Source organism: Pseudophryne corroboree, chromosome 2 (assembly GCF_028390025.1).
Source record: "Pseudophryne corroboree isolate aPseCor3 chromosome 2, aPseCor3.hap2, whole genome shotgun sequence".
In the NCBI taxonomy this organism is placed as follows: Eukaryota; Metazoa; Chordata; class Amphibia; order Anura; family Myobatrachidae; genus Pseudophryne; species Pseudophryne corroboree.
The window spans coordinates 42,105,570-42,132,582 of record NC_086445.1 but is presented as its reverse complement, the minus strand read 5'-3'; the positions used below and the strand labels follow the sequence as shown (position 1 = coordinate 42,132,582).

The window sequence follows — 27,013 nt, the reverse complement described above, 5'->3', positions numbered from 1 at the left end:
AGGTTGAACTGCTGTAACGTCTTGTATGCTGTATCCCCTTAAAAGAGGGAAGAGTCTTCTTAAAGACTATTTGAGCATTAAACATCTTACCTTCAAGACAACTGCCTTTCATCTTGTGACCACAGGAATGCGACACTCGCCGTCCCATTCTCCACTTGTTCTGGGCTGTACACAGTGTCTCCAAGCTCTGCCCTGTGCAAGCTACCATGCAGGACTTGGTCCAGGTCAGTGACCAGTGGGGGTCAACCAATGACAGTCAGAAGGCGTGTCAGCAGCGTGTCGACACAAACAGCAGTAAGCAGTTCCAGGGATGGTGGTAGGACCTGGTGGTGGCTGAAAAATACCCTCCCACTGCGCAGTGGGTGGTGTCAGTAACAGGTGATTACAGATGGTAACCACGTTGATCGTTTATTGATAGTTCATCATGTCTGTATGCTGCATGTTGTCACTTTTGTGTCAACCTGATGTATGTCGACATGATAACTGTTGAGCAATCATATCACACCTTAATGCCAGTGTCGGTATTCAGGGTACTGTATTTTTGTTGCATTAGTATATTTGGTGAAAATGTCTGCAGCTGGATGCATGGTGCGATAATGCGGTTATGTGTTGAGCCACACGGGGCTATTGGATTTAGTGCACACCACAATAACTAAAGCAGGATTTATTTATTCATGAACATGTGATATTAAAAAAAAAGTACAAACAGTGAAGATATAAAGAACATTCAGTTCCGGATTTGACATCACAAACACGCCCTGCGTTCTCCCAGCCACGCCTGCGTTTTTCCGAACACTCCCTGAAAACGGTCAGTTGCCACCCAGAAACGCCCTCTTCCTGTCAATCACTCTATGGCTGCCTGTGCGACTGAAATGCATCGCTAGACCCTGTGTGAAACTACATCGGTCGTTGTAATAGTAAGTCGCGCGTGCGCATTGTGATGCATACTCATGCGCAGAAGTGCCGTTTTTAGCCTCAATGCTGTGCAGCGAACAAATGCAGCCAGCGATCAACTCGGAATGACCCCCTTAATCCCCTGATGTATTGTTCTCTCTGTATTGTACTGCAGCTGAGAACAACAGATGAAGGGTTTATGCTAATAATCCTTGGTGCACCTAGGCGCAGCAGAGAAGGCTAGATGAGCGAAGCTCCATCTGTATTTTAAAATCACCCCAGCCTCCTTGTTCCTCCTGTCCTAAATTGTGGAGGCCTTTCTCCTGGGGCCCCCTATTTCAGCACTGCTGTGTTGCCTGATGAGGGGGGACACTAACGCCTTCTGTCCCCATCACAAACTCCCAGCGTCAGTCGTAGTGTCCCTGTCCTCAGGCAGGATGATGTCGAGGCCCCCACACAACTCCTGAGGGCGGCCACACTAACAATTCACGTGAGCGACAGCAAAACCGGGTGGGGGGGGGATCAGTCATCTCCTCAGTCTCTGCAGGACTGTGACGCAGCCATGGTGACTGGTGCAGCGCAGCAACGACCGTTCTTCACAGACTTCTTTTGTTGTTGGATCAAACACTAACGACTTGTCTGTCCCTCGTCCGCTTCCATCTCTGCCGCCCATGATGTAGATCTTCCCTCCGCAAACCGTCACACCGCAACTTTCCTGGAGAAAAAAAACGGGATATGGTTTCAGTGATTATCACATGCACCCAGTCAGGTCTTTCAAAATATGGATGTCCCAGGAATCCTACAGATGTGTCCTTGTTTACTGTTGCTTTAGTCACTCCCCTCGCGCAACTACAGCAATAGTGTATGAGGACCAGGGGCGGTGTATGAGGGCCAGGGGCGGTGTAAGAGAGGAGGGGACCCGCGTACAACCTTCATTGCGGGCACCATCCTCTCCAGCAGCAGTAGACTCTGGCATAATGCCGCGGGACTCCGGAGGGGTAAGTATAATATAAGTGAGCAGTGATTTGGAATGCCTTTTCATGGCAATTTATCCCCAGATGCCGGGACATGGGCTTAGTGTAAATACAAAGTAAAGTGATGGCTTAGGTTGGGTACCAGCAGATGTAATGCGCATGCGTCGCCATCCGGTAATTATCATTCCAGGGGAAGCCATGAAATGTTACATATACAGTATTGAATTGAAACAGATCTTATCACTCATAATAAACATATTGGTATTCCAGTGATCACCGATCCCCAGGAGACACCTGACACACATGAAAGGGATAAATGAGCGCGTCACAGGGACTTCAGTTCTACCGACGCAGCCTGTGTCGGCTGAGGATCTCTCCCAGTGTGGGTGCTCGCTGCTGCCGGCACGGGAAATGTTATTCTCCAACTCTCTATTATGTGTAAATAGAGAAAGAGCCAATGACTGCTGAGTAGGAGCTCTGCACACAGTGGGCCTCATTCAGAGGTGCAATTTTGTGCCACCGCGCATGCGCCAAAGTGTTTGGGGAGGTAATGTGGGGTGGCTAGAGAAACGAAGGTGTGTTGGGACCATTTTCTGGGCATACCCCTAGTCAGCCACTACAAATTCATGCGCAGCTGGAAAAGGTTCCAGCGTCCTCAGTGAGACCCTCAGTCTGAGACAGCATAGGGTGGCTGAAAGGTCAGGTGGCCCGCCTGATGCGCATCTGATATTCCTGCTTATGTACGAAGGTGTCTCTGTGTCCGCTGCAAGCAAAATCGCAGCTATGCATGCACTGCATGCACCTCTGCATCCAGCCCAGGGTTGGATGTACTAAAGCCGAAAATGTGTCCAGAACTCTGAATCTAGTTTTCAAAGTTTTGGCCGCATTTCCATATGTACATTCTGGAACTAGGAGTCGGTCATCTCCCGTGGTGGCCGCTTCACTTTGCACATGTGCAGAAGAACTCCTGGGATCCTATACCCGAAAGTCCTTCTATCGCAAAGGACAGCTCTTATTGGGAGAGTTGTCATTTGTGATTTTGCATTTCTAAGTACATACTGGCGTTATTGGTCCTTCTTTATCCCTCCAGTGCCAATATGTAGATGGCACGCAGCAGTACTCCCTCCCTGAAGGTCATTTATAAAGAACAAATAAACAAAATTGATCAACTGAGAGGGAGCTGAACCTTAGGTGGGAACCAGCAGATGAGGGAGTGACGGTTGGTGTGCCCAGAGGCGGATTCAGGGGGGGGTACCAAGACACGTGACCAAACAGTTCTCACCAGAGGTCCGGGTAAAGTTGCTGCTTTACACCAGGTGTCTGTTATTGGGCTGTAGCTGAAGACTGTGCTCATCAATCCTCCAACAATGTATATAGTCCCATCTAACTCCACAGCGCTAATCCTGTCCTTGCAGAAAGGGGCTGGAGACAGATACATCCAGGAATTCTCCTCGGGGTCATAACACTGAACCTACAATACGGTGAAACAAACTTACAGATATAATGTAAAAAACTCAATATAAATAAACATATTGTAACATCAAAAGGAAGTGTTAACAAAAATAGTGCATCTCCGGCATGGCTGGTGGAAAAACGCTATCGGGGAGCCTGCGCGATCCAGCGCAGGTGCTGTTGTACTTTAGAGGAGAGCGGGCGCATCAGATGAATATGGGGGAGTTTGGCGCAGTAAGGCGCTTCATGCAACATGAGACGGCTTATTTGTCCTAAGCTTCATTTTCAGAGTACATTGAGATATTAAAAAATTTTCCTATATAAAAAAAAATTAAAGAAAAATCACTACGCACGCACGCACGCACGCACATGTACAAATACACACATGTACAAACATGTTTTTGTGTGTGTATGGTGCTTTCTTTTTCTAGGAAGAAAAGGTGCCAAGTTCTCATCGAAACTCAAAGACTTTGGGCCTGACTGATCACTAGGGTGCGTTTTTTGCATCCCTGCAATCATGTAGTCGCCCCATACAGGGGGAGGGGGAATTAGCTGTGCAGGGGTGTGATCGCATGTGCAGGAGAGCTGCGCAGCCCAGGACTTACTCTTCCGGTGTGATGATCGGGGCCGGGGCTGACGTCAGAAACCCTCCCTCCAAACGCCTGGATCCTCCTGCATTTCTCCGGACACTCCTTTAAAAAACGGTCAGTTGCCACCCACGAAAGGCCTCTTCCTATCAGTCACCTTGCGATCGCCTGTGTGATCGCTTTTCTGGGACATCCCGGCGCTGCGGACCGACGTGCCTACACATTGCGGTGCATATGCATGCGCAGATCAGACCTGTACGAAAACGCAGCCTAGCGATCGGGTCTGAATTACCCCCTTTACCTTGTCCGTGCTCCGGTAATCATCCACAGCTCCACCAATGACGTAGATCTTATCCATATAGGACACAGCAGCAGCAGAGCTGACAGCTTCCAACATGGGGGCGACAGGAGACCAGGCGTTGGTGAATGCGTTGTACCGTTCCACCATAGACAGCCTCTTCAGACCATCAAATCCACCAACACAGTAGATCTAGGGAAGGTCAGTCGCAAGATTGCAATGCAGCCAATTCACTTAAGTGCACTTAAAGCATATATACTATATATATATATATATATATATATATATATATATATATATATATATAAATAATTTTCTAATATATATAATATAGCACTGACAATTAGATTGTTTACCAGAAAGGTCTCATTTCAAAAGCTTTTCCCAGAGCTGAGATATGTTTGCCCCGTGCATTCAGTGATAGAACGCACATCTAATAAATACAGGACAAGGGAGACATTTAATCTGGAACCACCAGCAAATGATCCCCATCATGCCAGTATTATCACTGGAAGTGCTATGGGGAAAGATTACATGGTCAGTGTATGAAGCAGGGATAACCCCCTTTCTCATACGTCCTAGAGGATGCTGGGGTCCACTTCATGACCATGGGGTATAGACGGTTCTGCAGGAGCCATGGGCACTCTTAAGACTTTAGAATGGGTGTGAACTGGCTCCTCCCTCTATGCCCCTCCTCCAGACCTCAGTTTTAGAAATGTGCCCTGGCAGACTGGATGCACTCTGAGGAGCTCTACTGAGTTTCTCTGAAAAGACATATGTTAGGTTTTTTATTTTCAGGGAGATCTGCTGGCAACAGTCTCCCTGCTTCGTGGGACTGAGGGGGCAGAAGCAGAACCAACTTCCTGAAGAGTTTCATGGCTCTGCTTCTGGCAGACAGGACACCATTAGCTCCTGAAGGGTACTGAACGCTAGCCGTGTCTAGATGCTCACTCCCACAGCACGCCGTCACCCCCCTCACAGAGCCAAAAGTCAGTAGACAGGTGAGTGTATGAAGATAGATCTTCAATCAAGCAAAGTGACGGCTAAGGTACCGCGTGGCTGGCGGGAGCGCAGCGCGCCATTGCTGCCCACACATACACAGGCACTGCGGGGTGCAGGGCGCTGGGGGTGGGGTTTCTCCCTGGGCAGCAAATAACCTCGTAAACTGGATAAAAGGGGGCATAAAATGCCAAGGCACAGCCCTACCCCCGCCAGTATAAATATTATGTGAAAAATCTCTGAGGAGAAACCCGCCATTGCGGGGGCGGAGCTTCCTCCTCAGGCAGCCAGCACACTGTTCAGCGCCATTTTCTCTCATTCACAGACTGCAGAGAAGAAGCTGGTCCTCCTCCAATTCTGAACAAGTATCAGGGTGAAAAAGGGGGGGCCTGGGTGCTAATACATATTGTGCATAATATAATAGTGCTTAAATGTTTCTGTGTACGGAGTACGCAACACAGGGATTTTGTCTCTGTGTACAAAGTACGCGGCACGGGGATTTTTTCTTTGGCGCTGGGTTGTGAACTGGCTGCTCCTAAACTGTGTCCCTCTGACAGATTTTACTGTGGGTCTGTCCCCTATAAGTCCCAGTGTGTCTGTGAGTGTGTGTTGTACACGTGTGTAAGACATGTCTGAGGCAGGGAGTTCCTCCCCGGAGGAAGAAATTTTAGGGACACAGAGTTTTAATGTGGTGGCGCTGCCATCACACCAAGAGCCTGCATGGGTGAAAGAAATACGTGATAGTATGCTTCATATCAATAGGAGATTAGATAAGTCTGAATCTCATGCTGAGTGCTGGAGAAAATCTGTGGAGGATGTGATTTTCCAGGGCTCTGTTCTTCCATCCGCAGGCGACCCCTCTGGGTCACATAAGAGACCATTTGCGAATATTGGGGGTAATTCCGAGTTGATCGCAGCAGGAATTTTTTTAGATGTTGGCCAAAACCATGTGCACTGCAGGGGTAGCAGATATAACATTTGCAGAGAGAGTTAGATTTGGGTGGATTATTTTGTTTCTGTGTAAGGTAAATACTGGCTGCTTTATTTTTACACTGCAATTTAGATTGCAGATTGAACACACCACACCCAAATCTATCTCTCTCTGCACATGTTATATCTGCCTCCCCTGCAGTGCACATGGTTTTGCCCAACTGCTAACAAAAATCCTGCTGCGATCAACTTGGAATTACCCCCATTGTGCATACTGATACCGACACGGACACTGATTCTTGTGCCGACGATACTGACTCCAGAGAAATAGATCATAAATTGGCAAAAAATATACAATATATGATTGTAGCTATAAGGAAAGTTCTGGAAGTCACGGAAGCCACTCCTGTACCTCAGGAGAAGGCTTATTTCTATAAAGAAAAGAAATCCAAGGTTACTTTCCCTCCTTCCCACGAGCTTAATACTCTCTTTGAAGGGATGTGGGTGAATCCCGAAAAGAAATTTTGTATTCCCAAGAGAATTCAGATAGCTTATCCTTTCCCAGTGGAGGACAGGAAAAAATGGGAGTCACCCCCTGTGTTAGATAGTGCTCTGTCCAGGTTGACAAAGAAGGTAATTCTCCCTGCACCTGGCACGGCTTCACTAAATGAGCCGACAGACCACAAAATGGAAACTACATTGAAATTCATTTTTGTTGCAAATGGTACGCTGCCCAGGCCCACAATTGCTTGCACATGGGTGAGTCGCGCTATTTAAAAATGGTCAGAAAGCGTGTCATCAGAAATTGACACGATTGATAAAGATGAGATACTGCTTAAGTTAGGGAATATCAAAGACGCTGCCGCATACATGCTAAAAGCGATGAAAGATAAAGGACTCGAGTTCACAAGCCGCTACCATGGCAGTATCGGCTCGGCGGGCGTTGTGGATTCACCAGTGGAACACTGATTCCAAAAGAAATATGGAGGCTCTCCCATATAAAGGTGAGGCCTTATTTGGCGATGGACTGGATGCGTTAGTCTCGGCGGCTACCGCAGGTAAGTCGACATTTTTGCCCTATGCGCCTGCACCGGCAAAAAAGACATATCACCCTCACATGCAGTCCTTTCGGCCCAGTAAATACAAAAAAGCAAGAGGTTCCCCCTTCTTTGCAGGTAGGGGAAGGGGAAAGAAGTCCACAGCGGCTCCAGGTTCCCAGGAGCAGAAGTCTACCCCTACTTCTGCCAAATCTTCAGCATGACGCTGGGGCTCCTTTGCGGGAGGCCACTCGGGTGGGGGCACGTCTCTAACTGTTCAGCCAAGGTTGGATTCTGTCTGGCCTGGACCCCTGGGTTTTGCAGATAGTATCCCAGGGGTACAAGCTGTAGTTTCAAGACGTTCCCCCATGCCGATTTTTCAAATCGACCTTGCCAGCTTCTCTTCTGGAAAGGGAAGCAGTAACAGCGGCAATCCAAAAATTATGTCAGGATCAGGTCATAGTCCTGGTACCTTTGTCACAACAAGGGGAGGGGTTTTATTCAAGACTTTTTGTAGTTCCGAAGCCGGACGTCTCGGTCAGACTGATCCTAAACCTAAAAAAATCTGAATCTCTACTTGAAACGATTCAAGTTCAAAATGGAATCACTGAGGGCAACGATTTCCAGTCTGGAGGAGGGGGACTACATGGTGTCTGTAGACATAAAGGATGCTTACCTGCATGTTCCCATTTATCCTCCTCACCAGGCTTATCTGAGATTCGCGGTTCAGGATTGCCATTACCAATTCCAGACTTTACCTTTCGGTCTCTCCACGGCGCCGAGGGTATTCACCAAGGTGATGGCGGAGATGATAGTTCTCCTGCGTCAAAAAGGAGTCAATATAATTCCTTATCTAGACGATCTCCTGATAAAGGCAATATCCAGGGAGCAGTTGTTACAAAACATCACACTCTCCCTGTCAATGCTCCAACAACACGGTTGGATCATAAATTATCCAAAGTCACAGTTGTAACCGACGACAAGATTGTCTTTTCTCGGGATGATTCTGGACACAGAAGTTCAGAGAGTATTTCTTCCGGTGGAAAAGGCTCTGGAAATCCAGAAAATGGTAAAACAGATATTGAAACCATCAAGTGTGTCGATCCTTCAGTGTATTCGATTGTTGGGGAAGATGGTGGCGGCCTACAAGGCCATACAGTTTGGCAGGTTCCATGCCAGAGTATTCCAGTGGGACCTGTTGGACAAGTGGTCGGGATCCCACCTATACATGCACCGGAAGATAATCCTGTCGTCAAAAGCCAGGATTTCGCTCCTGTGGCTACACAGTTCTCACCTACTAGAGGGACACAGGTTCGGGATTCAGGACTGGCTCCTGGTAACCACGGATGCAAGTCTCCGAGGCTGGGGAGCTGTCACTCAGGGGGAAAGCTTCAAAGGAAAATGGTCAAGTCAGGAAGCCTGCCTTCACATAAACGTGCTGGAATTGAGAGCCATTTACAACGGCCTTCAACAAGCGGTACATCTTCTTCAAGATCATCCCGTGCAGATCCAGTCGGACAATGTAACAGCAGTCGCGTACATAAACAGGCAGGGTTGAACGAAAAGCAGAGCGGCAATGGCAGAGGTGACGAAGATTCTCCTCTGGGCAGAAAGACATGTAAAGGCTCTGTCGGCAATTTTCATTCCGGGAGTAGACAACTGGGAAGCAGACTTCCTCAGCAGACACGATCTCCATCCAGGAGAGTGGGGCCTCCACCAAGTCGTCTTCGCAGAGGTGACAAGTCTTTGGGGAGTTCCTTAAGTAGATATGATGGCATCTCGTCTAAACAAGAAGCTTCAGAAATATTGTTCCAGGTCGAGAGACCCTCAAGCAATAGCAGTGGACGTGTTAGTGACCCAGTGGGTATTCCGGTCAGTGTATGTCTTCACTCCACTTCCACTGATCACAAAAGTTCTCAGGATCATAAGAAGAACAAGGGTTCGAGCAATCTTCATTGCCCCAAACTGGCCAAGAAGGGCTTTGTACGCAGATCTTCAGGAGTTGCTCATAGAAGATCCTCGGCCTCTTCCTCTTCGCGAGGACCTGCTGCAGCAGGGGCCGTGCGTGTATCAAGACTTACCGCGGCTACATTTGACGGAATGGCTGTTGAGCGCCGGATCCTAGCCCGAAAGGGTACTCCCAAGGAAATCATCCCCACCCTTATTCACGCCAGGAAAGGAGTAACGTCGAAACATTACCACTGTATTTGGAGAAAATGTGTGTCTCGGTGTGAATCCAAGAAGGCTCCTATGGAAGAGTTTCAGTTGGGACGTTTTCTCCATTTTCTGCAGGCTGGTGTGGAAGCGGGCCTCCCATTGGGATCAATCAAGGTCCAGATTTCGGCCTTGTCAGTGTACTTCCAAAAACAATTGGCCTCTCTTCCAGAGGTTCAGACCTTCGTGGAAGGCGTTCTGCACATCCAGCCTCCATTTGTGCCTCCAGTGGCACCATGGGACCATTCTACAAGAGACAGAATTGAAGTTTCTCACTTGGAAAGTGGTGATGTTTTTGGCATTGGCATCCGCACGGCGGGTGTCTGAATTGGGGGCCTTGTCTCACAAGAGCCCTTACCTGATCTTCCATGAAGATATGGCACAGTTGAGAACTCGTCAACATTTTCTTCCAAAGGCGGTTTCATCTTTCCACATAAACCAACCTATTGTGGTGCCAGTAGTTACTGACACGTTCACTGAGTCAAAGTCTCTAGATGTGGTTAGGGCTTTGAAGATTTATGTCACTAGAACAGCTCGAATACGGAAAACAGAGGCTCTGTTTGTCCTGTATGCGCCCAACAAGATTGGGTGTCCTGCTTCCAAGCAGACTATTGCGCGTTGAATCATAGGTACGATTCAGCACGCTCATACTACGGTTGTATTGCCGTTACCGACGTCAGTGAAGGCCCATTCTACTAGGAAGGTGGGCTCATCCTGGGCGGCTGCCCGGGGGGTCTCGGCATTACAACTTTGCCGAGCAGCTACCTGGTCGGGGTCAAACACATTTGCAAAATTCTACAAGTTTGACACCTTGGCCGATGAAGACCTCAAGTCCGGTCAATCGGTGCTGCAGGGTCATCCGCACTCTCCCGCCCATACTGGAGCTTTGGTATAAACCCCATGGTCATGAAGTGGACCCCAGCATCCTCTAGGACGTATGAGAAAACAGGATTTTGATACCTACCGGTAAATCTTTTTCTCCTAGTCCATAGAGGATGCTGGGTGCCCGTCCCAGTGCGTACTTTACCTGCAGTTTTGTTCATTAAGTTACACATGTTGTGTTATATTAGTTTCAGCATGTTGCTGTAATTGGTTCATGCCTGTTGGCGTGTGTTATGTTGAATGCCATGTTGTGCGGCATGGTTAAGGTGTGAGCTGGTATGTATCTCACCACTAGTATTAAAGTAAATCCTTTCCTTGAAATGTCCGTCTCCCTGGGCACAGTTCCTATAACTGAGGTCTGGAGGAGGGGCATAGAGGGAGGAGCCAGTTCACACCCATTGAAAAGTCTTAAGAGTGCCCATGGCTCCTGCGGAACCGTCTATACCCCATGGTCATGAAGTGGACCCCAGCATCCTCTACGGACTAGGAGAAAAGGATTTACCGGTAGGTATCAAAATCCTGTTTTTGCTGGTTTTTTACCCCTAGCTGACATGATCAATGGTGATGCGGCCACACAGGTAACATGACGCGTACGTACACCTTCAGTATAGACAAATTGGCGCAAAGGAATATACTGACATAACCCAATCCCAGCTCAGCCAAAGGATACTGCAATGTCATTATTAAAAGGTTTGCAGGAAAATGTACTGTACAATTCCACCATACTCCTTCCTCTGTACTGTACAATCCCACCATACTCTTTCCTCTGTACTGTATAATTCCATAATACTCCTTCCTCTGTACTGTACAATTCCACCATTCTCCTTCCTATGTCCTATACAATTCCACCATACTCCTTCCTCTGTACTGTACAATCCCACCATACTCCTTCCTCTGTACTGTATAATTCCATAATACTCCTTCCTCTGTACTGTACAATTCCACCATTCTCCTTCATATGTGCTGTACAATTCCACCATACTCCTTCCTATGTACTGTACAATTCCACCATACTCTTTCCTATGTACTGTACAATTCCACCATACTCCTTCCTATGTACTCTTACAATTCCACCATACTCCTTCCTATGTACTCTTACAATTCCACCATACTCCTTTCTATGTACTGTACAATTCCACCATACTCCTTCCTCTGTACTGCACAATTCCACCATACTTCTTCCTCTGTACTGCACAATTCCACTATACTCCTTCCACTGTACTGTACAATTCCACCATACTCCTTCCTCTGTACTGTACAATTCCACCATACTCCTTCCTCTGTACTGTACAATTCCACCATACTCCTTCCTCTGTACTGTACAATTCCACCATACTCCTTCCTATGTACTGTACAATTCCACCATACTTCTTCCTCTGTACTGTACAATTCCACCACACTCCTTCCTCTGTACTATATAATTCCACCATACTCCTTCCTATGTACTGTACAATTCCACCATACTCCTTCCTCTGTACTGTACAATTCCACCATACTCCTTCCTCTGTACTGTACAATTCCAACACACTCCTTCCTCTGTACTATACAATTCCACCACACTCCTTCCTCTGTACTGTACAATTCCACCACACTTCTTCCTCTGTACTGTACAATTCCACCACACTCCTTCCTCTGTACTGTACAATTCCACCACACTTCTTCCTCTGTACTGTACAATTCCACCATACTCCTTCCTCTGTACTATACAATTCCACCACACTCCTTCCTCTGTACTATACAATTCCACCACACTCCTTCCTCTGTACTATACAATTCCACCACACTCCTTCCTCTGTACTATACAATTCCACCATACTTCTTCCTCTGTACTGTACAATTCCACCACACTCCTTCCTCTGTACTGTACAATTCCACCACACTTCTTCCTCTGTACTATACAATTCCACCACACTCCTTCCTCTGTACTGTACAATTCCACCACACTCCTTCCTCTGTACTGTACAATTCCACCATACTTCTTCCTCTGTACTGTACAATTCCACCACACTCCTTCCTCTGTACTGTACAATTCCACCACACTCCTTCCTCTGTACTGTACAATTCCACCACACTCCTTCCTCTGTACTATACAATTCCACCACACTCCTTCCTCTGTACTATACAATTCCACCACACTCCTTCCTCTGTACTATACAATTCCACCACACTCCTTCCTCTGTACTATACAATTCCACCACACTCCTTCCTCTGTACTATACAATTCCACCATACTTCTTCCTCTGTACTGTACAATTCCACCACACTCCTTCCTCTGTACTGTACAATTCCACCACACTTCTTCCTCTGTACTATACAATTCCACCACACTCCTTCCTCTGTACTGTACAATTCCACCACACTCCTTCCTCTGTACTGTACAATTCCACCACACTCCTTCCTCTGTACTGTACAATTCCACCATACTTCTTCCTCTGTACTGTACAATTCCACCACACTCCTTCCTCTGTACTGTACAATTCCACCACACTTCTTCCTCTGTACTGTACAATTCCACCACACTTCTTCCTCTGTACTGTACAATTCCACCACACTCCTTCCTCTGTACTATACAATTCCACCACACTCCTTCCTCTGTACTATACAATTCCACCATACTTCTTCCTCTGTACTGTACAATTCCACCACACTCCTTCCTCTGTACTGTACAATTCCACCACACTTCTTCCTCTGTACTATACAATTCCACCACACTCCTTCCTCTGTACTATACAATTCCACCACACTCCTTCCTCTGTACTGTACAATTCCACCACACTCCTTCCTCTGTACTGTACAATTCCACCACACTTCTTCCTCTGTACTATACAATTCCACCACACTCCTTCCTCTGTACTGTACAATTCCACCACACTCCTTCCTCTGTACTGTACAATTCCACCACACTTCTTCCTCTGTACTATACAATTCCACCACACTCCTTCCTCTGTACTATACAATTCCACCACACTCCTTCCTCTGTACTGTACAATTCCACCACACTCCTTCCTCTGTACTGTACAATTCCACTATACTCCTTCCTCTGTACTGTACAATTCCACTATACTCCTTCCTCTGTACTGTACAATTCCACTATACTCCTTCCTCTGTACTGTACAATTCCACTATACTCCTTCCTCTGTAATGTACAATTCCACTATACTCCTTCCTCTGTACTGTACAATTCCACCACACTTCTTCCTCTGTACTATACAATTCCACCACACTCCTTCCTCTGTACTATACAATTCCACCACACTCCTTCCTCTGTACTATACAATTCCACCACACTCCTTCCTCTGTACTGAACAATTCCACCACACTCCTTCCTCTGTACTGTACAATTCCACCACACTTCTTCCTCTGTACTATACAATTCCACCACACTCCTTCCTCTGTACTATACAATTCCACCACACTCCTTCCTCTGTACTATACAATTCCACCACACCCCTTCCTCTGTACTATACAATTCCACCATACTTCTTCCTCTGTACTGTACAATTCCACCACACTCCTTCCTCTGTACTGTACAATTCCACCACACTCCTTCCTCTGTACTATACAATTCCACCACACTCCTTCCTCTGTACTATACAATTCCACCCCACTCCTTCCTCTGTACTATACAATTCCACCACACTCCTTCCTCTGTACTGTACAATTCCACCACACTCCTTCCTCTGTACTGTACAATTCCACCACACTTCTTCCTCTGTACTAAACAATTCCACCACACTCCTTCCTCTGTACTGTACAATTCCACCACACTCCTTCCTCTGTACTATACAATTCCACCACACTCCTTCCTCTGTACTATACAATTCCACTATACTCCTTCCTCTGTACTATACAATCCCACCATACTTCTTCCTCTGTACTGTACAATTCCACCACACTCCTTCCTCTGTACTGTACAATTCCACCACACTTCTTCCTCTGTACTATACAATTCCACCACACTCCTTCCTCTGTACTGTACAATTCCACCACACTCCTTCCTCTGTACTGTACAATTCCACCACACTCCTTCCTCTGTACTGTACAATTCCACTATACTCCTTCCTCTGTACTGTACAATTCCACTATACTCCTTCCTCTGTACTGTACAATTCCACTATACTCCTTCCTCTGTAATGTACAATTCCACTATACTCCTTCCTCTGTACTGTACAATTCCACCACACTTCTTCCTCTGTACTATACAATTCCACCACACTCCTTCCTCTGTACTATACAATTCCACCACACTCCTTCCTCTGTACTATACAATTCCACCACACTCCTTCCTCTGTACTGAACAATTCCACCACACTCCTTCCTCTGTACTGTACAATTCCACCACACTTCTTCCTCTGTACTATACAATTCCACCATACTCCTTCCTCTGTACTATACAATTCCACCACACTCCTTCCTCTGTACTATACAATTCCACCACACTCCTTCCTCTGTACTATACAATTCCACCATACTTATTCCTCTGTACTGTACAATTCCACCACACTCCTTCCTCTGTACTGTACAATTCCACCACACTCCTTCCTCTGTACTATACAATTCCACCACACTCCTTCCTCTGTACTATACAATTCCACCCCACTCCTTCCTCTGTACTATACAATTCCACCACACTCCTTCCTCTGTACTGTACAATTCCACCACACTCCTTCCTCTGTACTGTACAAATCCACCACACTTCTTCCTCTGTACTATACAATTCCACCACACTCCTTCCTCTGTACTGTACAATTCCACCATACTTCTTCCTCTGTACTGTACAATTCCACCACACTCCTTCCTCTGTACTGTACAATTCCACCACACTCCTTCCTCTGTACTATACAATCCCACCATACTTCTTCCTCTGTACTATACAATTCCACCATACTCCTTCCTCTGTACTATACAATTCCACCACACTCCTTCCTCTGTACTATACAATTCCACCACACCCCTTCCTCTGTACTATACAATTCCACTATACTCCTTCCTCTGTACTATACAATCCCACCACACTCCTTCCTCTGTACTGTACAATTCCACCACACTTCTTCCTCTGTACTATACAATTCCACCACACTCCTTCCTCTGTACTGTACAATTCCACCATACTCCATCTGTACTGTACAATTCCACTATACTCCTTCCTCTGTACTATACAATTCCACCACACTTCTTCCTCTGTACTGTACAATTCCACCACACTCCTTCCTCTGTACTGTACAATTCCACCACACTCCTTCCTCTGTACTATACAATTCCACCACACCCCTTCCTCTGTACTATACAATTCCACTATACTCCTTCCTCTGTACTATACAATCCCACCACACTCCTTCCTCTGTACTGTACAATTCCACCACACTTCTTCCTCTGTACTATACAATTCCACCACACTCCTTCCTCTGTACTGTACAATTCCACCATACTCCATCTGTACTGTACAATTCCACTATACTCCTTCCTCTGTACTATACAATTCCACCACACTTCTTCCTCTGTACTGTACAATTCCACCACACTCCTTCCTCTGTACTGTACAATTCCACCACACTCCTTCCTCTGTACTATACAATTCCACCACACCCCTTCCTCTGTACTATACAATTCCACTATACTCCTTCCTCTGTACTATACAATCCCACCACACTCCTTCCTCTGTACTGTACAATTCCACCACACTTCTTCCTCTGTACTATACAATTCCACCACACTCCTTCCTCTGTACTGTACAATTCCACCATACTCCATCTGTACTGTACAATTCCACTATACTCCTTCCTCTGTACTATACAATTCCACCACACTTCTTCCTCTGTACTGTACAATTCCCCCATACTGCTTCCATACCTCCCAACATGATCCTCTCCAGGAGGGACAAAATGCTCTGCTTCTGGACTTTTAATATATGACACACCAATATGACGTTGCATCGCCGCAGGGCTCTGCACGTGGATGTCGCAGTATTCACTAAATTGCCTGTGGCAGCAGCAGCAGACAGACGGAGCCTCAGTGTACTGTACAGCTTCTTCTGACGTGGGCAGTAAATGTGGTTGGTATTACCTGCAGTGCCCTTACCTGGCCCTTTAGCGTTACCATGCCATGTCTCCACCTGCCCGTGTTCAGCAAGCCGATCATTACCCAGTTATTAACATGGACATTCAGCATCCAGACGTGGTGGCTGTTGATGTGACCACCTGGAAGAGGGTATTATAATGAGCTGTGAGTTTACTGATAGAGAAGTACAAACATTTCCTTATACTGTATATCTAGCCTTTAGCCTCAATACGAATGAGCCGCCGACTTTTTTATACGTAGTGAATATTTGAAACCAGTGCTGTCGAGGGCACCGTCGGCCAGCACTCTTGCCCCAAGAGAACATGACATCATGATTACAAGCACCAGGGAGGGGGCACAGAGCAGGAAGATGGGTGCCAGGTGCATTCTAAGCACCTTTCTCTACAGGGGATGCCCCTCCTCCAGGCACCCCGCAAGATGGAAAAGTCTTGAGGGTGCCGTTGGGACAGTGAGTCACAGTGACCATGCCACCCCACCAGCCTTGAGTTATACGTACTGACATTTTGGCTTACGCAATTGCGGACTCATCCTATACAAAGCAAAACAAATGTCAGAATCCCTGGTAAGTGGCGCACTTAAAAGCAGCCCTCAAATTGATTCACCACAGATGAACCTCACCAAAACTTCAAGAAATGACAGCACATTACAGAAAAACTTGTAGGACTCAAATAGAAGGCACTTAAAAATACAGATTTAAAATACAAAATGTCCCTGTAATTGTAGATGGAAGAGATCTCCGTTGCGCAATTCAGGAACTTTTTTCCTTAACTCTGGGTCTTCTCTCAAGGCGATGTTAGCGTGTAAAAAACAATAATATATATGCGTAGTAAAGTTTTTATCACAAAAAACCCCACAAGAGTCTTTCTTATTGTAAAATGCACACACAGGGTGTTCAGAAGGAGGTGGACTAGTGCAATCAAGGAGCGTACCCGAACTCACACTTCAAAAGATGCATCACACATCTTTATCCACCACAATGTTTAGAATACCAGTATGCAATAGACCCCTTAAATGGTAGGTAAGCGTACCCCACTAACACAGCAACAGGTTGAATTCAAACACATAAAGGTTTCTTTTGTGTTCAAGAAAATGTTCTTAATTGTTGATATGGGGCGTACCCTGCTCACGAGAAAATCAGTTGTGTTCAAGCGTATCTGTTTTTTTTTCAAGGGTTCAACGTATATGTGGTCATCATAATTTACATCCCACATATGCCGAACTTGCAGAGATTAGCACCACAAACTATTTCAGCAGCAAAAATTCACATAAAAAAGATTTTATATTAAAAAAAAAAAACCTCACACAAATGGGGTAGGATAAAAAACAAACACAAAACAGGTTGATAGTTGAAACAAAGTCCACAAAATAACAATACATCTAGACTTGCAGGTCCCGAGAAGATGGTAATAGTTCACAATGAGATCTCCATAAAAAAATAGTTTTTCTTTAAAAAAAAAATCAAAATATATACATAAAAAATGTCACTTCATACCTATATGGTATAGAGAATAATCCACACTCTCAGCTGGCCCAGTGTGGATTATTCTCTATACCATATAGGTATGAAGTGACATTTTTTATGTAATTATTTTGATATTTTTTTTTTAAAGAAAAACAATTTTTTATGGACGCACGTTGAGCTGAGACCACCTAGGGGCAGGCAATATATTTATACAAATAGAGATATGGGCCAATCCACTAATGTCCAGGTGGTTTGTGATGCAAATCTAAAAATTATGAGTGTGGTTGCAGGTTACCCTGGCGGCTGCCATGACTCCTTCATCCTCAGTCAGTCTTCGATAACTTTGAGGATGGACAAATGCCTGATGGCTGTCTGCTGAGTATGTTCCAAGTGTGTTGTTTGTATGTGTGGTAACTTCAAACTCCTGATTTTTGTATGTTATTTACCATAATCCACATGTCCTAATGTTGCCTATATCTGTCTTTCAGGTGATGGTGGTTATGGCTGCTACTCTTGGCTCCTTACTCCATTGTCCCAACCTGATTCTCCTGCTGAACACAATTATAATAATGCACACAAGTCTACGCGGAATGTGATAGAAAGATGTTTTGGGGTGCTGAAATCTAGGTTTCGGTGTCTGGATAAGTCTGCTGGGCTTTTGTTGTATAGTCCCTCAAAGGTGACTAGGATTGTGTTCTGCTGCTGTTTTCTTCATAACATGTGTTTGCGCCAACATCTGCCACATGTGGGTGATGAAGAAAACAGCCAGCAAGTAGGTGAGTTAGATACATCTGGTGACAGTGTGAGTACAGATGTAGGGAGGCAGGTAAGGCAAGAAGTGATTCGGCGTTATTTTAACGGTAAGTATTATTTAGTTATAAATAACCTTGCCTAACCACTTTTCTAAAATGTATTGTAGGTGTGAATGTTGTTTGTGTTGCGTTAGTGTTTGTTATTTATCCTGTTCTTTACAGTTATACTATAGTTTGAATAACTTACACTGTCACTCATTAGCACATTAAACCATACACATATTGCGTGTTTAAAAATTATTTTCTTGAACACAGGCATTTTTTGTGTAACAATTGCCAAAACTTTATTGGTAAACAACGATTTGCTGCAGCCTTCATTTGTTTTTTTTGTGTGTGCTGGGTGCAGAGGATTGGCCTGGTTCGTTGGTCCGTGTTCTGCTGGAGCGTCTAACAGGGGAGGTAACTGGGGTCTGGCTTGGTGTGGTTGTTCCCGAGCTTGAGCTTATTTGTTGGGATGCCAACACATTAAGGCTTTGGCTCAGGTTGTGTATGCTTGCAGTCAGTTGTGTATTTGCGGCAGTGTTGTTGGCAATAATTCGGGAGAGGTTTTCGTTTATCAGTTGGTTGTGTTGGATAATTTGTATGAGGGCTTGTTGCTGCCGCTGTTGTTCATCCATGATTCGGAGTAAATTGGCTTACATTTGACTGTTGTTTGCCCTCATCTGCTCCATTGAATTGGCAATTCTGCCAACCTGAACTATCAGTCTGCCTGAGTTCCGACTGAGGCGAGGCAGATGATGGGGCAGACTGGCAAGGTATTGGGCGTGGGTGTTCAGGCAGGCATAGTGTTGCGCCTGTTGTGTGGCCCAACTGCTCCAAAACTCTGGGGCCATTTGTTGCTGGGGTGGTGTTGGCCTCAATTGGGGGCTGTGGGATGTTTGGGGTGATTGGGTTATGTCCTGCGGCGTGGTTGGCTGGGTAGGATCGATGGGCTGCAGGTGTAGTGTGTAGGTATCCTGCTGGTCACTTTCCTGCTGGGCGTCCTCGTCCATGATGGGTGGTTCTGTATGGGGTTGAAGACAGCCACTATTTAGTCAATATTTTGCATTGTTCATTTTATTGCTTTACGTCAACATGCCTTACTTAGTAATATTCATGTTGTAAATGATACAGAGATTGTGGCCTAAAATTAACTATGTAGCTCACCTTTTTGTAGACATATGTGGCTTCTAACGTTCCATACTCAGTTGAAAAATGATTTAGGGAATTGTCGGACTCTGAGCCATAATTAATGTGCGAACACGAAGAACTCTAACAATTTTAAATTACTGCATTTACAGATTGAGTATGAACCTTCCTTTTGTTAAACACACACAATACATTAAATGCGTTTTGCAAAACACTCATACATTGTTCAAGGCAGTCAGTGGTCTGGGCAAAAATTTGACAAATAAAGTAAAACACAAATTAATCGTTAAAAATGCATGAAAATGTCTTAAGGTGGCCTATGTTTAGAACTGGTAATGTTCGCCATGCAAAACAATTGGATTATAGATTACATTTATGTTGCTGTTTCTTGCAAATTAAATATAAATCTAAATTGGTTGCTATGGCCAACATCACATCTGAAAATGTAACCACAAAAATAACGTTAACCCCATGTGCTTGTTGTTTGTGATTATTACAAGGATGATTTTGTATTTATAATACATTATTTTTGGCTGTACACAAACAGTGGTGCAGATGTATTAACCTGGAGAAGGCATAAGGAAGTGATAAACCAGTGATATGTGCAAGGTGATAAACACACCAGCCAATCAGCTCCAATATGTAATTTAACAGTTAGGATCTGTTTTGCTTCTGCCTTTATCACCTTGCACATATCAGTGGTTTATCACTTCCTTATGCCTTATCCAGGTTAATTCATCGACCACACTGTTTTGTAAATTATTTACAATTAACTTTTATGTTTACTCACCAGACAGCTGAGGTGATTGTGGATCCTCGCTTTGTGGACTGGCCAAAATTGCCTGTGGTGGCAGGGACAACACTGCGGAGATGCGCCTCCGGGGTGGTGATGATGGTGCTGCTGATTCAGCCTCAAGACGGCGTCTCTTGGTTGGCCTCCTAGCCACAGTCACCGAGCCCTGTGATGGGGCCCCACAGATATACCTGTACGGGGCCCCCGAGATTTCTGTTGCCGGCCCTGAGTACAGCACTCAACAATCGCAAACAACCTCCTCAAATCCTCCTCAAACTCCAAAAAACTCTCCAACTCCTAACACACCTTCCTCTCACCTCTCCACTAGCTAAACCCACGAGGTGCTGACGGTTCGGGGCGTTTTTATAGTAATGTGCACAGACACTCCTCCATCACGAATCAAACCAATCGCGGACGAGTGACAAAAACGAAACTTAGAAAAAAAACGCGGCCGTGAACGGACAAACACTGCCGTAACTAAAATGTGACGCAGTCGTAAAAAAACCTCATAACACGGCCGCAAAACCACTAAATCAGCCGCATTCTACCTTACAAAACTACGAATGACATAGGCATCGGAAAACACGAAATTGAAAAATACGACAGCTTAGTAAATTAGTCGTAATAAATTCAAAAAGTTGCAAATTCACACTTTCGATGTCATTTGTGTTTAATCTTTAACCTCATTCTGAAAAATACGAATTTTAGTAAATATACCCCTCTGTGTGTGCATTTTACAATAGGAAAGACTCTTGTGGGTTTTTTTGTGATAAAAACTTTACTACACACTTATACATAATATATATATATAAAAATTTTTTTTTACATGCTAACATCGCCTTGATAGAAGACCCAGAGTTAAGGAAAAAGGTTCCTGAATTGCGCAACAGAGATCTCTTCCACCTACAATTACAGGGACATATTTTGTATTTTAAATCTGTATTTTTAAAGCTCCTTCTATTTGAGTCCTACAAATTTTTGTGTAATGTCATCCTATACAAAGCCATCATTCCGGCATTGTAACGCAGGGTGCAGGGCCACGATGGGGCAATTCAGCACAGATCACGTCATCAAACTACCTGGATTTCCCACTTCACTTGGGAAGTAGGGGGCAGTGAGGGGCTTGTGGGAGTCTTGACTACTCTCCCGAGGGGTCACAGCTCCGGTAGCGAATTTTACCTATGGGTTTTACCACAGCATCTCCCCTCCCAGTAAATAACACCGGCAGGTGCCACATCTAACAGAGGAAAGTTACACCTCATGGATCTGAACACTGGCAGTGATTGGCCCATCTTAGGAGTAGCCTTTACAGCTCCAGGCTGGTACTGACGAGGCGGCTGGGCAATCCTAAATGTTACTTATAAACTGCCAAGAGAAGAGATTTATATCAGCACAATCTCCTATATAATAGACCAGATCTGTGACTCTGTGCCTGTGTGTATAACTCTGGGTGTGGCTAGGAGCTCTCATTGGGTTAGCAGCAGGTCTATCACACCCAGTCCACACTATTTTATTCTCCCTCCAGGGGGGTCGTGGACCCCCACGAGGGAGAATAGTTGACCGTATGCTGGGTGTCGGGATTCCGGCGCCGGTATACTGTGCGCCGGGATCCCGACATTCGGCATACAGAAGACCACCCCTGATGGAGCTGTAGCTCCAGGTCCACACCCCAAAATAGGCCCCACTGCATCTGCAGCAACACATCCTCCAACACTTTACACATAAAAATCGCTACAAAATCGAAAAAGGGCGTAGCCACAGGTAAAGGGATGTTGACACGCCCCTTTTCCTATACTTTCAATGGAAGTTTGAAGAGCCAGAAATCGGTATAGACCATAAAAAAAAGGGACTGTACCTGCCAAAAAGGTGCAGCTGGAGGGTATGCCACTGCATCTGCAGCAAGTCTCTGCGCTGTAGATGGGGGGAAAAACTCCTTTTACTGCAGCGTCCTATTTCCTGCTGCCAGTCCGCCTGCCCCCTCTGCCATCAACAATCCCCACTCCCTAGCCGCGGCGCAAGTGGAACAAAAGCTGCGGCAACCACCGGTATAGATGTGTATGAAAGCGGCGCAGAGCATTCCGGCACTAAGGGCTGCTGGGAGCTGTAGTTTGTTGAGTGCATCTTTTTCTGTGTAATGCGGCACGTTGGGACACCGGCGCTAACAATAGTAAGTGGCTGCTTGGCTGCTGTGCGAGTCTCCGGGAGAGCCTCTGCCAAAGGGAGGACAGCAGCTTAGCCCCTCCCCCACTCGCAGTACCTCCGGGCCCCATCCGCGGCACCCCCCCCCCCCCCCTCCACCACCCGCGGTGGCTCCGGACCCCCTGTCCCACCCGCACCACCCCCGCCCCTCCCACACCCGCAGCACCCCCGCAACCGCTCCTCCCCCATCCGCAGTGGCACCGGACACCCTCCCCCACCCACAGCACCCATGCACCCGTCCCTCCCCAACCCTCGGCACCACCACACCAGCCCCTCCCTCACCTGCAGCACCCCCGCAACCACCCCTCCCCCACCTGCGGCACCCCAAGACCCCCTCCCCCATCCGCGTCTCCCCTGCACCCACCACTCCCCCAACCACAGCACCTACTAGGTGATTCAAGGGTGTGCAAGGGTTAAGAGGGCGTAGCCCCTTACAACGGTGTGAAGAGCGCCCGTAGGGCGCAATGAATCACCTAGTAGCTATATATAAAGGATGCATAATACCTATGAAAAAGATCAGAATGACCATAACTATACATAAGGTCTATGCATATACTGTACATAACTTTGCATTTACATATTGACTATACGCTTAGGTATCCGGTCTTTAGGTCGACAGCAGTTTAGGTCGACAGTCATTAGGTCGACCACTATTGCTCGACAGTCATTAGGTTGACCACTATTGGTCGACATGGTCATTAGGTCGGCGTGGTCACTAGGTCGACATGGCAAATGTCGACACATGAAAATGTTGACATGAGGTTTTCACTACGTAGAAATCGACACTTTAAAAAAAAAAAAACCTCATGTCGACCTTTTCAGTGTCGACCTGATGACCATGTCGACCTATTTTAGGTGTTGTTCTAGTCACTGTTGACCTATAGTGGTCGACCTAGTTAATGTCGACCCTTTGATCTACACCCATACATTTACATAAGGACTATACATAACAGTGCCATCTAATGGTCAAACAGCAGAATGTCTCCTGGCATAATTGCAAGGGCAAACTCCATGTATTACAGGTGAGGAAATATTGTGCTAGTAAGGGATGTTACCTGACATATAGATATTATCCTTTAATGTGCAGACAGCAGGTTCGGATTTGGTGTATCCAGGAACCGCAGATATGGCCGTCCACTGTCCTCCTTTGGGGTCGTAGCTGTCAATGTACGGTAACTTTAAGACCCCCTTTCCGTCATAGCCACCAATAATAATGATCACCTCTGACAGGTCCATGAATCTGGAAGGACAGTGCAATGCATTGGTATACTATAGTCTTCAAACACTGCAGTTATTTACTAGCACTTCTGACCTAGACCAACATAACCTAATTACTGATCGGATGCTATAATCACCCATAACCACCATACACCATATCTAACATTTTATCATCAGAGCATTTGATAAATGCCTGAATTGTGCACGGATTTCTCAGTATGGTTGTTCATTTATAATAGTGCTGCGTGTTCTGCCTAGCAACATTCTGGGATTGGCTGATTTGGAGAACCCCCTATGCGGTGCGCACTCACAAAGTCTGCAAACAGAATGTCGGCATTCAAAATGTCAACACCAGAAGGTCAACATTCATGATATTGACATGGTTAATATATCAATATAATTAATGTTGACGTCTGCAAAAATGTTGGCATTGACCGAATGTCAGCATATTAAATGTCGGCACCGTCGTTATGTCTACATTTCCGTTAGGTTTAGTGTTACCATTGGGGTTAGAAGCATACTAAACACACATTGTCGATATTTCAACAATGTCGACAGTACATCAGTGCCGACATGCTGGATGGCGACAGCATCAATGTCGACATTATGAACATGTTGATATGTTCATTGTTGACACAACGACCATGTGGATATTCTTATGCCGACCTAATAACTGTTGACATTTTGAATGTCAACATACAGTAATAATCCAACGGTTGATAAAAAAAAAAGGTGACATCACAGAGGGTCATGAGTCTGTGCGATGCACAAAAAAAGCAGATACTTATGTACATTTCATTTTGGCACGAGATCCGGACTATAGGTCGACACCATATGGTTGACATACATTAGGTTGACCTTGACAAAAGGCCGACCTATGAAAGGTCGACACTGCAAAAGGCAGACATTGACAAAAATTCGACAGGTTCAAACGGACAACTTGGCAATGGTTGACACACATATGGTCGACATGTTCTTTCGGGTTTTTCCATACTTATGTTGAGCAAAGCAGAACAGAACGAGACACCGACCCCATAGTGAGCCCATGAAGGGGACACGTTTCTACAAATGGTGATTCCAGATGAAAGCTAACGCCAAAAATGCAAAAAAACATGTTGATTATTTATGTGTACTATTGGCATGTCAACCTTTTGACCCTGTCAACATTTTGTCCATGTCCACCTTTTGCCAATGTCGACCTGATGACTGTTGACCTAGACATTGTAGATCTTCTATACCACACCCTTTTGGCACCATGACATGGTCATAAATTATGGCCAGATACTAGAAGGCAGGGTTCATGGAGCAGCTCAGCAGATGCTTACCCCACCAGTGCCTTTGTGACGGTCAGGATTACAACATCCCGACACACCATACATGAAAACTGGATGCGGTTATAATAATTAAAAAATATATATACTGCTTGTTCTGGTGGTAGAATTAAACATTAGAGGTTCCAACCCGGGATCCTGGATGCCAAGGATAACAAACGTTTCTATGTGAATTATACTCAGGGTGGAGTTAGTATTACACTTACAAAACAGTGGATAGTCCTTCCCAACATAATGTAAAATATTGCATTACTACCTTCTTGGTCTCACTCTCCTTGAATTGAGCCGGTTTCCAAGGATATGGTACATCCGAGCCTCGTGCAGCAAAGGGAAGCACTCAGGGCAGTCTTGGATGCTGTTGTTCATTTCCACCTTCTCCAGGAAATAAACAGGATCCAGCAAGGGCAACCTCACATGCTCCAGGATATCCCTCAGGTCTTTCCTTTCCATGCCTTTGTTTCCCTTCACCCACCTCATGACTGCTTCAAAGACAACCTCTTCCTTGTCCACCACCAGATCACTGTTCCTAAAGCACTCAATCAGTTCTTCTTTACTCAGCTCCAGGAACTCCTCATGGCAGGAGACCTCCGCAAAACTTTCCAGCATCAGCTTCTTGCTTTTCTCCGATAGTGACGGGATTGAGAACATGTCTGCAAACTTCATGATGCCAACGCAGTTGGAAGGGTCTAGCTGGCCATCAATAAAATTCACACATGCATTTCTTAAACTGAAGATGTTCAGCAAATCAGAGGCCTGCAGGATGTCCTGCACATTGTCTTCTTGTAGTTGAGGTTTACCTTCATACATGAAGTCCAAAACAAGACTTATTGATGAAGCAGATAACTCATGAAGGTCCACAACATTGAGATTGGTCTCCTTAAGACTGTTGCTGAACATGGCTCTGAAATAAGAGCTCTTGGAGGACAAGATGACTTTATGGCAGGGGAACGTCTGACCTTCTACTAGAAGAGTGACATCTGTAAATACACCACTTTGCCTGGAGGCATTTAAGCTCTGAAGGATTTCATTAGCATGACACGTCCCAACACATGGCCGCGTGTGCTCTTGTGCCATGTTTTTGATTATGGGGTTTTGAAGGCATCTGGTTTCATTACCTAGCTCAGTTTTCATTCTGGATATTAAAACATAAAAATAAAATAAATTAAGCATCATTCAAACTTTGTATAATGTACTATTATTTCATATTTAAGGCAATAAGATTTTAATTAGACGAGAGCTGTTTAAGCTGAAGACTATATAAAAGTCCTTAGTTTTTGGTAATTGGTCAGAATTTTGTCACCAGCACCTATGTAGATTAGGCTAGGGGTTTGTTTAGTTTTTTCGTTATTTCTAGGGAATTTAAGAATGGTGGTGTTCCTGACAGCCATTTTGGCTAGATTATGGATGTTCCTTCCATATTATTGGTTTTTATGTTCTTGTTTCTCTGTTTTACTCAGTTGTATAAGATACTGATGGATGGGAAGGCACAACAAACCAGCAGCCACATAATGTGTAGGAAGTTGGGCACTTCCCCATTAAAGATATTTAGTATAGCCTACCTAGGCGGGAGGACTTTGGGCGTTTGTGTCTGTGGACACGCTTGTTCTATGCTTTAGTAAGGGGCATTGAGTCTTCTCAGAACAGCTTACATTAGACACAGGTATCAGTCGCCTCATGAGTTAATTTATAATCCTATGGCTGGAGCCAAGTGTTTTGTAGCGTCCT

The 27,013-nt window shown here is 45.4% G+C and overlaps 1 protein-coding gene across 1 annotated transcript; it reads right to left on the bottom strand.

The window, feature by feature from the left end:
* Window positions 1–648: 648 nt before the first annotated feature.
* LOC135050485 (kelch-like protein 35) lies at window positions 649–27,013 on the bottom strand. The gene is made up of 7 exons (XM_063956979.1): window positions 26,848–27,013; window positions 25,545–26,420; window positions 23,795–23,979; window positions 16,346–16,464; window positions 4,209–4,397; window positions 3,151–3,339; window positions 649–1,609 (listed from the first exon to the last, which is right to left on the bottom strand). The coding sequence occupies exons 2-7, from the start codon at window positions 26,417–26,419 to the stop codon at window positions 1,421–1,423; spliced, it is 1,746 nt and encodes a 581-aa protein (XP_063813049.1). The 5' UTR covers window position 26,420; window positions 26,848–27,013; the 3' UTR covers window positions 649–1,420.